Here is a 14029-nt window from a genome sequence, read left to right as displayed (position 1 = left end):
CGATTCCTAGCAAAGCAGCTTTTCGTGGTTTTTCCCCGATATAACGTGGTTACGAGCTAGTTTTCCTTAGGAAGCCCTCCACGAAGGCAACCATTCTCTTAGGCAGATACCTTTCGTGCGCTTTGTTATAGTCAAGTAAATCAAACCAAATTAAAGAAGCTTATTCCTTCTACTCTCCAAATTGAGCTCCAAATAAGTCATACGTGAGAGCTTTTCGTATTCATAACGTAAAACGTATCAAAACGGAAAATTAAATAAATTTAATTATTTAACTTGGTTATCTAGAATTCCAGTTTTTAATTTATCTCTTGTTTCCAAAAATCTGAGCATGGATAATTGTGTAATAAAGCATAAACCGATAACTTTGAAATTCAGAAAATAACTTAAATGGCCTTCGACCACTAGCAGCCGAGAGGTAAAAATCGTTGAATATTGGTAGTTCGACTGGCGTTCAAACCATGACGGATGTGCTGCTTACCAGGAAATTTTCGTGTTTTTCTCCATGTGTAACATAAATACGAGTCTGTTTCTATCAGACGTATGAAATAATTTTTGTCAACTACCCGCTATAAACAGTCCTCCATGAAGGCATCCATATTCACTTCGGCAGATAATCTTATGGTACTTTGGCATAACCTAAATAATCTGATTTGATGATCATGCTAATTTTTTCTCATACTGAAGCCTGTGATGCTTTAATTAATGTTTTATTTATCATAAACTGTGTTAACTGCTTTAAATTAACCAAATCAGGATTTTTTTTTTTTTTTTTTTTTTTTTTTTTCTGTTAGATTTCCTTTTTGAAATTTTTGACATCATTTTAGAAGGTGGTGTATTTAATTATGGCAAAGCACACTAGGGCTATCTGCCTAAGGGGAGGGATGCCTTCGTGGAGGAGTTTCTAAGGGAAACTGGCTCGTATACACGTTACACATGGGGAAAACCACGAAAACGCCCATGCAGCCAGCCCATTTGCGGGATTCGAACCTCGGACCGAACTACCAGTGTTCAGCGACTTTACCGCTCGGCCGCTGGTGGGCCCATCATTTTAGAAGCCTAAATATGTCAGATCGTTTTAGTAAGACGTATTATTTGTAACTGTTTTACATATAAGTACAGAGAATCTCATGACGGCGAACTCTAAAATTGTTTCCTACAACATAAATAAACAGGCTTTTATACATTTGCCTCTCTAATGCAACCATCTATATAAGTGGCTTAAAAATCGCTTGAAGTCGTCGTTAGCGGTCGCATTAGAAAAGTCTCATTATATTTGCATTTTTGTGGCATTTAATAATTTCAGTTACATGTCTGCCTTATAAATTATAATATTGATTTTTCAAGGTCGTGTAACAACTTTCAATATAAATTAGAATAGTAATAATCTTTTCCATTCCATTCGGATTATTGTATTCGTATGAAAGCATTGAATCAGTTGTTGATCATTATTTTGTACGTATGCTATTGCAAAAATTTAAAAATTCTTAATTATGATATTTTCCAATATTCGGGTTTTTAAATGCCCAATTTATTTAATTTTATGCCAAGATTTAAACTTTGTGCATTTACAATAAGAAGATCTTAATTCTGGAACTTTTTAACATTTGAAGCTGGTTAAAACTGGTTGAAATGTGTTGTAGTCGCAGTTCGTATGCAAAACCACTCTCGCACTGATTTGTTTTATGCGTAATCTATAGCAATTTCCTTAAGTAACCAAATTTTAGATTTATATAATTTTTTTTTTTTTTTTTTTTTTTTTTTAAATTGTGAAAATAAACAAAAAGAAAGGAGAACATTTTTCTTTCTTACATTATAATTATTTTCAGTTCATCTTTTATGATAAATAGTGTATTTTTCAATTTTCCTCAACTGTCAAATCTTATTGTATTTCTAAATACCTTTAGATTATTTACAGTCCTTGCAATTTTAGAGTTTTTATGTTAAACTCTAAAATAGTTATTAGAAGAATTATTAGAAGCATTTGATGTAATTAATGACGCACGTCGCCCATAGATTCGCAAATTTTGAATTTTCAATATTGTTGCAAGCACTTGAGCAGAAAATTCGTCTTTTCTAGCAAATTGCAAATTTTAAAATTCAAAAAATTCAACTCCATCAATCCAATTTTCAGACTCAATTAAAGGAACTGAAGTTATTTAACATTTAAGAACTCTCGGTGATTTAGAACTCCCCGGAATGGGTACTCAAGGAATGATTTCAAAAATCCTCTTCTACATCTATTAATAATTGTCCTATCCCTTGAATAGCTAGTACCTACTGCATTTTCTCCTCATTTCTTCTTTGGTGGTTATTTTAATCATGGCAAAGCATGGGAACTGTCTGTCTAAGAGAAGGCATGCCTTCGTGGAGGAGTTAACGAAGTATGAAAAAGGGGAAACTTGATTGTATTTATCTTACACATGAAGAAATAACTAAATTATCTTGCAACCAGCTTGTTTGCTGGGATTTGAGCCCCTGTCGAACTATCAGTGTTAAGCGACAGCCAGAGTCGTAGCTAGGGTTTTCAGCGCCCAGGGACAACTGAAGATTTCGCGCCCCTTCGTGCTTGCCAAGGATGGAAAACATTTAAATCTACAATGTCGTAATATCAGTTTGGCGCCCCTTGGGTTCTGCGCCCGGGGACAGATGCCCCCCCTTGCTCCCTTCTAGCTACGGCCCTGGCGACCGCTGGAGCGCTGATGAGCTGCATTATGTGTTCTGCTTAAGAATATAGAACACAAATTACTGTCAATTTTATTATATCATCAGCGTTTGGTAACTTTCACTATGAAAATAAAATTGTTAGAAATATGAGTGAAAAAACATGTAAATATTTTGAATTTGGATTCAATTTAATCCCCTTCATGTAACATATAATGCTGTAATTTACGTAATAGCATTTAAAATTTTTGAATGTATTAACGCAAAAGGATACGGCAATGCTGTTACAGCATTTGACAAAATATATCTCGTTTACGTATATACCAATCTTTGCAGAAGGAAGAAAATTATAGCCAATGCAGAAAATTTCTTAATTCAATTTCGCCAGATAAATTTTACATAAAATGAAAAAACAATTTTCAGTACACATAAATAATTAATTGAATGAATGTAAATTTTTACTGCAGAATACATAAACTTATTTTCAGCTCAATGTAAAACTGTTCCCACGCAAAATTTATATTATAAGAAAAAGTTAAGTGTCTGTTATGTCGAATATTTCTTCACTTAGATTGCAGAGACATTCGATATTTTATGGAAGCAGGAGACTTGAAAAATGAGCAACCCCCTCTCCGGGAATCGAACCGCGGATCTCTGGAATACGCGTCCAGCGTGCAGACCACTACACCACGAAAGCACGTCAAGAAGGCTCAAGTCTAAAATTTATGCATATTTAGTATTGATTCTATATTTTGCATATTAACATTTAAAAAAATACCTGACTAAATTACTCCTGGACGGTTGTGTATAAGCCTATGGTTTGTTTGATCAAGTGCGACTCATTTATAAAGTATTGAATGGTACTCGCTTGCAAAACCTTGTGAATTTTGTGTTTCTTGAAAAATCGGCAATACTAAGTATGATTGCTGAATATTACATTCTTTTTAAGGGAACATTATAGTATAATAATAAGAATATTTTCTGCTGGGATATACTTTTATCAATGATATGTTACTGTAGCGCAGTTTTCCTAAATTCCTATAAATCAGTTCTAATTATTCTAAGCTGATTTACTAAGACTTGGAATGATGCTCAAGGCCGGCGCTAGACGTTTTGCCGCACGGTGCCTGCTTTACAACTTCAAAATTCTGCCGCCCAGCTCTTTCCAAAGTTCTAAAAATTTTTCATTCTCTCAATTCTGCCGGCCGGTGCGGCCGCACCGACTGCATATGCTCTGGCACCGGCCCTGATGATACTAGGAATGACTCTTAAAAACTGGTTGTTAGTAGATTTAATTTTGACTCCATACACTTCAACAATTAAAAAAGCCAAAAGATAGGAAGCTTCCTTATCAGCTCTTTTTGAGTCCTTTTCTAATACTGCTAAAATTCTGCATGATACTTGTTTTAGAACTGCTAAGAAACTGCTAACAAAATTTTAAATACAAAAGTTATACTGCAATTTTAAGTCTGAAAAGTAATTAATTCAGACTTGAAAGCACTTGAAACATAGAACTTGAGCTCAAAACAACAGGAATAGAATTTTGCATTCATTTTTTTTAATTATACGATTGTTGCTTCATTGATAACAATGTTATAAATAGTTCATTTAGAATTACACTACAATTGCTGCATTAAAATCCATATTTCTTACTAATTATTTAAACATGAAAAATCAGAACTATAATATTTATATGTACTTTTTAATCTCCAAAGTCATAATAAAGTTTTCTCATAAATAGGAAATTGACTGTTTTCAACAGTTTTCACCTCTTCGTCAAGAAATATTTCTTTTACGGTCCTAATTAAAAATTACAGAACAGCAGATTTTAGCATTTTAGCATTAGATTTTTAGCAAATTTCGTGAGATAGAACATAATCTATCTCACGAAATTTGCTAAAACAAATTCTTTCGCATTAATTTTGAATTTTATTTAACTCAAATTTATTCAATATTTCGAGTTCTGGATAATCAAATTAGCGGTATCATTCTAAAGCTGCAAAATGTAATTAAGAAGCTCAGCTTCGTTTTTAATGATTTATTTTACCACGCCACTGGGGAAAAAAAAAAGTATCTGAGTTTTCAGATTTTCAATTACGTCCAAAGGGCGTTTTTTTTAATGTTTTGTGTGTTACCTTTATTTATCAAATATCATGTTCTTTACACTTAAACCATAAAATTCAATTCAATAGCAATGCCGCAGCATATCTTTAGAATTTCAGATACACAGTTCCGCGCGCTGGAGACAAAAGGGTTTTTCCCACCCGTAGAGTGTTGGCATTGCTCCCTTTTAAAACGCTGAGTTTGTTACTCAAAAATTCGTTAAAGTTTTGCAAAATATAAAATCGATAACATATCAAATTCCAAATTTCAAATTTGGTCTTCCACATGCCCATATTCGTAGGAGGATTACGTCATTCAAAATTCGATGGCTCTATGTACCGTTGTTTTATCACAATGCGAGAAATATACATACATTTATGCAGATTTTTCATTATTTAAAGGAAAATCTGAAAGCTTTCATATTTCATATTGCGCCCAAAAGGATTTTTTTAACGTTTTGTGTGGTACCTTTGTTTATTAAATATAGTGTTCTTCTCACTTTACCATAAAATTCAATTCCACAGCAATATCACAAAATATTAAAAAAAGCGCAAAATTTAAGAATTTCCAATACACAGTTTCGGGCGCTGGAGATACATTTCTTTTTTCGTACAGTGTTCCCGTTGCACGCTTTTAAATCGATGAGTTTGTTAACTAAAAAATTCGTAAAAGTTTTTCAAAATTGGGAATAGCTAATAAAACAAATTCCAAATGCGGAATTTCAAGTGCTCATGTTTGGTTGGAGTACTACGTTATTCAAAATTGGATGGCTCTAGGTACTGTTGTTTTTTGAAAATGCGAGAAACATTCATGCATTCATGCAAAATCTTCATTATTTAGTTTCTTTAAATATAATGCATGGCAATAATATTTTGTAGCAACAGTTTGAAAAGTGAATCAACGCAGAAAGTGAAACCACGCAAAATGTCGTTTTGAAACTAATAGCCCTTTGGGTCTAACGCCCCTTTGGGCTAAAAAAAAATAAATAAATGTTAAATTAGCAAGTTAAAAGTCAGAAATAGCAACATTTAACCGATAAGAAAGTCAAAACTCTTTACTACCTCGCTCGAAAAATGCAATTTTGAATAAAATGATAATTTTGCTTCTTTATTAAATTATTCTTATAACAGGGCTTGCATGAATGGATTATATTCTACTACAAGAATTTTTTTCATAACAATAAATTGCCACAGTAAGGGACAGAAAGTACAGTAAACCCTTTCTAAGATGACCACAGGTTCATTAGATTTTGGGCTTTTGCGAATTAGAGAAATAGCTCTCAGCACCGATGTCCAAGTTCTCAGAAATACTGATCATCATAGGAAGATAATCACCAGAAGAAAGTTCACTGTTCACATTTTGAAGTGCATTATTCTATAAATGAAAGTACATTAAGCCGATTCGATTGCGTGTATGGCCGTATCTATTTATATATAGGAAAAATTTTAATATAAAATAAATATAGTGTAAAATATATGTTACCGTTAAAGCGTATAATTATTTCCTCGAATAAGTAAGTATTTGGCGGCGTGAAAACTAGCCAGGCCGGTTTAGCTAATTATTTTAAAATAACTATATTAATTAGTATAGAATATAATATTCTATAAACTAACGAATTATAAATGCCGCCCAGACGGTGTAGTGGTTAGGGTCGCCAACTGCGATACCTAACGGCTTGGGTTCGAATCCAGGGGAATGCATAGTTCTAATTGTCCGTCCCTTCATAGGAGGCTAAGGTGGCCCACCTATTAGGTGACTGCATAATAAAGTGACAACTGCTTCTGGTCAAGTCGAAGTCGACTGAGGGACCATATTCATATTTAAAAAAAAAAAAAAAAAAAAAAAAAAAAAGTTTCAGGTTTTAAACTACGTCCAAAGAAGGCATTTTTCTTAACGTTTTGTGTGCTACCTTTATTTATTAAATATCATGTTCTTTGCACTTAAACCATAAAATTCATTTAAATAGCAATGTCGCAAAAGAATTTTAAAAAAGCATATCTTTAGATGAATTTCCGATACACAGTTCCGCGCGCTGGAAATAATTTTTTTTTTTTTTTCGTATAGTGTTGCCATTCCTCGCTTTTAAATCGTTGAGTTTGTTAATCAAAAATTCGTTAAAGTTTTACAAAATATGAAATAAATAATAAAACAAATTTCAAATTTGGGCTTCCAGATGCCCATATTCGCAGGAGGATTACGTCATTCAAAATTCGATGGCTCTATGTACCGTTGTTTTATCACAATGCGAGAAATATGCATATATTTATGCAGATTTTTCATTATTAAATTTCTTCGAATATAATGCAGGACTCTAACATTTGGTGGCAACAGTTTGAAAAGTGATTCGCCGTTTATAGTGATTCAACGCAAAATCGCAAAACGAAAAGAATAGTCCTCCAGGGTCAAAGTCTCTTTGGACTTCCCCCCCCCCCAAAAAAAAAAAAACTAATGATAAACCGGTAAAATGGGAAAAAAAAAAGACGACACTATAAAAATATCTGTCGTTTTATAAATTAACTGATGATAAACCGTTAGTGTTTAGAAAATTATATTTCACATTAGGGATAGATAAAATAATAACGGAATGCATAATATAATATTATTGCTAGATTCGTTAAACCGTAATAAAAAATAACAGACTATACTACGCCAATAGTTCTGTTTAGCAGCTTTCGTGTGCCGTCTTTACTGACAATTCGTCATTTATCAACACTTTAATGTGAACAAGCTGTTAGCTTCCAGTTAGAGATGGATGAAATTTAGTTTAAAGACCGGCAATCATTATTTAACAGAGAAGAAACATTTGCTCCCCGTGAATTCTTTCCTTCCGGTGAGGTGGGTCGGTTTCTTTAAGGAAACGGGTGAAGCCGTCACCATCGAGATAGATAAGGCCTGCGCTTTGAATCGAAACTGGCTTGTGACGTCACGGTTAAGGGACCCTCAGCAAACTTTTTGTTAGCTTTTATAAGTTGTAATTTTTTATTCATTATGCTTTAAGAAATGAATTTATGTTTACTTTTGACATCTGAAGCAAAATAATGACCCTTGTAATAATTACTAACACTAGTAATATAAAAATTGTCAGCAAAATTTATGATTATTTATTTTAATTGGAAACTAATTTTATATGAAATAACTGTCCTAAGGGGTTAAAAGCAGGACAATTATTTCATTACATAATATGTAGAATATCAAATGCAGAGTAAATTTGATTCTTGACAGAGTACTGTGTTCTTAAATTTAAATATCAATGTTTTTTGCAAATCATTAAATATCATTTTATCATGATGAAACTTAAATGTATATATTTAGCTAATATAGCTTCTGTTCACTTTTATGTATGTTATTATTATGCAATCAGTTTGTTTAAAATTTGTTATGCAATATAAATCTTTCTGAGAATGATAGAAAAGTTTCTGAAGTAATGTATGTAAGATTCATATTAAGGTAATTAAATTGCGAAAATGCAAAATGAAATTTTTAAAATGTACAATTATTGAAGAAGCAGTAGTAATTGAATTCATATGTAGACATACTTGTTTTCATTGTATTTAAATTCAATGCAATTTTAAAAACAATTTTTTCTAATTATCTTTTAAATTACAATCTTTAATTTGAGTACGTGGCACCACCAAAAGCTATGTAAGGTAAGTTAAAAAAATTGCGTACATTATACAGAAAAGTTTTGAACATGATGTCAGGATTTATATTTTCTTTTCATGTGGATATTAATAGAAAAGATATTTTCAGAACAGACGTAACGCTTATAGTTAAATAGGTATAATGTAAATATTTGCAAGAAATTTCAGTTTCTAAAAATTTTTTAAGTATTACAAATATTTTTAAAATATTTTCGAAAAAATTGTGTATAAGTTTATTTAAAAAACTTTTTTCCTGTCTTATTTGAAATTTTAGTATTGATAATCTTCAGAGCTATGTAATAAACATTATCTCAATTAATCACTGTGTGAGGCGTCTGCCTGCGTCTCATGGGGGCGGGGACACGGCGGACACTTGTCAAGATTGGCAGGGGGAGGAGTTATAGCACTGCACAGCGCCGTGACCACCTATGACACTGGCGGGGGGAGTGACGGGAGGAGTTATAGCGGGCGAACAGCACCGTGACACCCAGACCCGGCGCACACCACGGTGCTTCAGACGGAACAGCGGTTGGGAACCGCTGGTCTAGAGGCTTGGTGGTCGCGCCTTGAAACCACTGCTCTTCACAATGGCGTTTGCTTGCTTCTCAAATAGGAATGTTTATTTTTACCCGGATATAGATAGAGTTTTGAATTCACAGAGTTATTTTATTACTAAACAATACATGCACCTGCCCAGTAAAAAGATCTTTCTTTTCCAGAGACTTTTCTCTGACCTCAACACACTTGCTCCCCAAGCTAGTATTGGGATTTTATAAATTATTTCCTGTGGTTTAAATTTAATGTAAATATACTTTGCTGTAATTAAAAATAGAAATCGCGTAAAGTTTTATTTAAATATTTTCTGAATATTTTGGGACGAAATACGAATAAAATAAGTATGAATGGGAAACGAATGATCCGAATCAAAGCCAAAAAGACCAAGCCCCTCCGCATTAACAATGAAAAACCACAAATTTCATGTGCCAGATGAAAAGAAACTAAATAACGCTGGACATATTCCGGTGATATTTAGATCCGATCAGCGTACATTTTGTAGCACAAGGAAGAAACCTCATAGAAGAAGATACATGTGGCGAAACATGCAATGTGGGCATGCATGTACCAAAAAGACAAAACATGCTTTGAACGGTGTCACAAAAAATATTTGTTCTTTGAAATTAAAAAAACACAGAGTCTTTTTTTTTTTTTATTTTTATTTTTATTTTTATTTTTTTTTTTTATCCTTATTTTACTGAGTTTTTAAATCCATGTAGCCAAACGTCCTTATTATGTAGGTACTTTCACTGCTATAGAAAACTTACATAAATGTTTATTTTTTAATTTTTTCTAACGATTTACTTTGTAAAATAATGTAAAACATATATCTATTATGTTATTCCTACATGCATTTTGTTTGAAATTCGTTAATTTCGTCATTTATTGGAAACGCACACGGAGAAAGGTAAGTTTTTTTTTCCTACTTACCTCAGTAAGTTTCAAAGTCCTAGACGCGCGGTGGTTTCACGGTGCGACCACCACCCACAGAACAATGGGCAAGAGTAGATTTTTTTAAAATTCATATATTATTTGTCTCTAGGATCATAATATTCAATTTCTAGAGTTTTTAGTTAAAAAAAAATTATAAAAATAATATCGCGCGCGTCAAAGGGTTTAAAGGGCATAGACGTTCTTTGTTTGTGCTTTACTATTTTTTATAGCATTAGCACTATTGAACGAGTTGGTTAGATTGGTTATTTGAATATGGAAAGCGCACGAGTGCTATTTGTATAAGTGATACCTTTCGTACATTATTTTCTAATTTTATTTAATAGGATGATCCGGTAACAGCCATTGGAGCGGCTACGAGATAAGCAGCCCTCATTTTAGCCTATATAAGATGATATTAAATTGCAGTTGAATTCTTTCTCAGTTGTTTCATCTAAGTGATAAAATCCGCTTTGTTACGGAAAGTTGGGGAAAGTTGTGGGTACTCAAAAGAAATTTATCATCGATTAATTTCCTTTTGGAATTTGTGTTTCAGCAGCATTCAGCCACAGAATTAAAAAAAAAAAAAAAAAAAAAAAAAAATGTGGGCACCATATCACTTCCTTGTACGGCCTACACATTTTTTTGCCGCACACATTTTTTTACAAGCAATACACATTTTTTTGCCGCAGTTTATTTAAACTTCTTTCCTTCAATTACTGTAAATTCATTAATCGATCCCTCGAGACAAGTTGAAAATGCTATAAAAAGACGCAAATTTCGGAATTGAATATTCTGGTCAATTTTTGTCGTTCGTTAGACACACTTCATATCATTTTATTTTTTCATAAAGCGTATAAAATGTTTCCATATATAAGTATATAAAATATAAGTAGTTATAAATATCCAAATATAAGTACAAGAAACGGGAGATCGCATTAAAAGTTAGATTTCGTTATTTCTCGAAAATTCTTCCCCCCCCTTTTCAATTTGACGACTACGACAAATGATTGTGAAAATAAAGGCCAAGAAAGAACCCATGACCTTTCTCTCTATCTATCTATCTATTCAAAGCCCCTACTGCCGCTAAGAATTTTCGGACACCCTACACTTCTGAGTCAGACAGGAAGAGAACACTTTGCCAACTCTCCCACTAGAAAGAATGTAAGTTACTTAATACCATTTCTGGCCTTTATATCTTCATGTACATTCACTGATCTTATTTATATATTTTTTTCTATATTATTTTTATATTGTCTTTGATTTGTTTTTACAAAGTTTTCATTATTTATCTTATTTTGTAATCTTCTATGTTTATTTCAACTTTACTTTGAATTCGATTTCATAATGACAATTTCCAATGTTTAATTTCTACAAATAATATAGTACTCAAATGCATAAACATGAAAGTATCGGGGACGGTTACTCGAGTTAAATAGGATTTCTCTACAGTAATTGATTTTTACTCCAAATTGAATTGACTAAAATGCTTCATAAGAATAAGTTCTTTGAGTATCAGCATTGGTTCATAATTCCTTCTATTCGCGGGCCCACCAGCGGCCGAGCGGTAAAGTCGCTGAACACTGGTAGTTCGGACCGAGGTTCGAATCCCGCGAACGGGCTGGCTGCATGGGTGTTTTCGTGGTTTTCCCCATGTGTAACGTGTATACGAGCCAGTTTCCCTTAGAAAGTCCTCCACGAAAGGCATCCCTCCTCTTAGGCAGATAGCCCTAGTGTGCTTTGCCATAATTAAATACACCACCACCACCTTCTATTCGCGGAAATATTTGGCCTGACTAGAATTGCCGGTTTGGCTTTAACTTATAACTCGAGTAAAGACGAAACACTTTCGTATTTATGTATTTTTTATCAATTATTGTTCATTGAACGGAAGTTGGTTTGTTCCCCTTGAAAAGTCAACTAATTTCCGATCAATGACAATGATTACATGTTTTAATTTTTCCTTTTACAATTGAAATTTTATTCTTCATGATGATTTAACTCCAGTCCCCGTTAAAACATTATTAACATTTTGCTTTCAAATTACTTCAAAACATCTTTCAAAATATAACTTACCAGTATGGATTCACACTTTTAAAATAATTCTACTTTAATTAAACTTAGGAGATAATACAATCAATTAAGAATTTCCAATAGACGGTCTCGCCGGAGATAAAAATGTTTCTTCCCGTACAGTGTTGCCATTGCTCGCTTTCAAAACATTGAGTTTGTTAATTAAAAATTCATTAAAGTTTTATAAACTACACAATAACGTCGTTTTCTCACAATGCGAAAAACATGCATACATTTATGCAAATTCTTCGTTATTTAATTTCTTTAAATATAATACAGGCGATAATATTTTGGTTGCAACAATTTGAAAAGTGATTCAGATTTTTATAGTGATTCAACGCAAAATAGCATTTTGTGAGAAATAGCTTTTCTGGGATAACGCACCTTTGGGCTACTATTAATTACTAAAGTAATTAAATAATTAAAGTAATTAAAATTTAATAAAATACAAAGAGATAAATTAAAATTTAATTAACGATCTTTAAATTAATTTTATTACTAAAAATAAAATGTTCGAGTTCAATATTTCTACTGAAATTGTTGTTCAGTTACACAAAAGAAGTGCCGTGCCTTCTTTTTTAAGGCTCAGGTACATTCCGACTTAAATTATGATTTATCCCCAAAACTAAGAAGTGCTGGAGCTGGTCTAAGGCGCAACTTAAGCTCTGTTTCATTTAATTCTCAAGTAAGTCCTTATCACCAAAAATGATTCAGAATGTGAAATATTTCTTAACAATCACTCAGTTTCAATGGAGGTTTGACCTTGAGTCCCAACTCTCAGGTGCTAAACACCCCTTCTATTTCTAAGCAAATAGCTTGAAAAATGGGGACGTTCTAATTGAAATTCTTTAGATCTAAGTGCATTCAACATTTAAGTGCAAACAAAATTACATTCTCTAAAAGTCCTCTTTGTTGATAGTCTTGTAAGCAAGGAAGTTGCTTACCTTTGTGAAACCACAAAGGCCTCAGGGCCACCTTTATTCATTCCTCAATCCACAACGGAATATAAATTTAGCTGTTTTTCGGATACATTATCAGAACTCTATATAGCAGCGTTCGGTGAAGTTTACACATTTTAGAGACATTGATTGTGGTAAGTTCTTTTTTTTCTTCCTTGAATTTTATATTGGATAAACGCGATCTTCCGACCCAGGTTGTTATTTACTTATTTATTTGGGGGTGGGAGGGTAGTTTACTGCATTAAACTTCCGAAATTAATTTGCCTTAAAGCATAATATTTCCATTTATATTTCTTTAACTCTCATAAGTTTAGGTGCTAAAAATATTTTAAGCCTTTTTTTATTATTTTGCTGTGTCATTTTCTTCAAAGGAGCAAAATATTGATGTATTCCACAAATTTCTAGAAATTGTAAGGGACATAAATTGGGCAGAATATAGGATTTTCTTGTAAATTTACCATAATTTTGTAAACTTTACTAAATTTCCAGCATTTCTTTTATTTTTAATTTACACATATATTCTGGACTCCTGTTTTCAGTTTTATAACTTAAAACTTGCATTTTTAATATTGCTACTTAAAATATCCCTCCATATACTTGTGCATTTTCAAACTTTTATTTACTTTTAAATTAAACATGCATTAACTCTTATTTTCATATTTTTAATTTAAACATGTATTCTGAGCTCGTATTTTCAATTTTACAGCCTGTAATTTCTAATTTCAGCATGACTGCTAAAAATATACGTCCAATTATTTATTTATTTTCAGTTTAGGTGCTAAAAATATTTTAAGCCTTTTTTTATTATTTTACTGTGTCATTTTCTTCAAAGGAGCAAAATATTGATGTATTCCACAAATTTCTAGAAATTGTAAGGGACATAAATTGGGCAGAATATAGGATTTTCTTGTAAATTTACCATAATTTTGTAAACTTTACTAAATTTCCAGCATTTCTTTTATTTTTAATTTAAACATATATTCTGGACTCCTGTTTTCAGTTTTATAACTTAAAACTTGCATTTTTAATATTGCTGCTTAAAATATCCCTCCATATACTTGTGCATTTTCAAACTTTTATTTACTTTTAAATTAAACATGCATTAAC

The 14029-nt window shown here is 32.3% G+C and overlaps 1 protein-coding gene across 5 annotated transcripts in view; it reads right to left on the bottom strand.

Annotated features, from left to right (window-relative positions):
* Nucleotides 1–14029, bottom strand: part of LOC118189253 (calcium and integrin-binding protein 1-like) — a 147553-nt gene that overhangs the window by 37391 nt on the left and 96133 nt on the right. The window contains exon 7 of one of the 5 annotated variants that reach the window (XM_085812884.1): nt 5994–6138. The exons of the other annotated variants lie outside the window; for them this stretch is intronic. Within the exon in view, the coding sequence (XP_085669010.1) occupies nt 6117–6138 (22 nt within the window). The 3' untranslated portion in view covers nt 5994–6116. Of the gene's footprint in view, nt 1–5993; nt 6139–14029 lie in introns of those variants that run through there. 5 annotated transcript variants of the gene reach the window in all.

The sequence above is a fragment of the Stegodyphus dumicola genome, chromosome 1 (assembly GCF_044657685.1).
Source record: "Stegodyphus dumicola isolate Sdum_Otavi_A_Nest chromosome 1, ASM4465768v1".
In the NCBI taxonomy this organism is placed as follows: Eukaryota; Metazoa; Arthropoda; class Arachnida; order Araneae; family Eresidae; genus Stegodyphus; species Stegodyphus dumicola.
The sequence above is the reverse complement of the archived record's forward strand: the minus strand, read 5'-3'. Positions and strand labels throughout refer to the sequence as shown.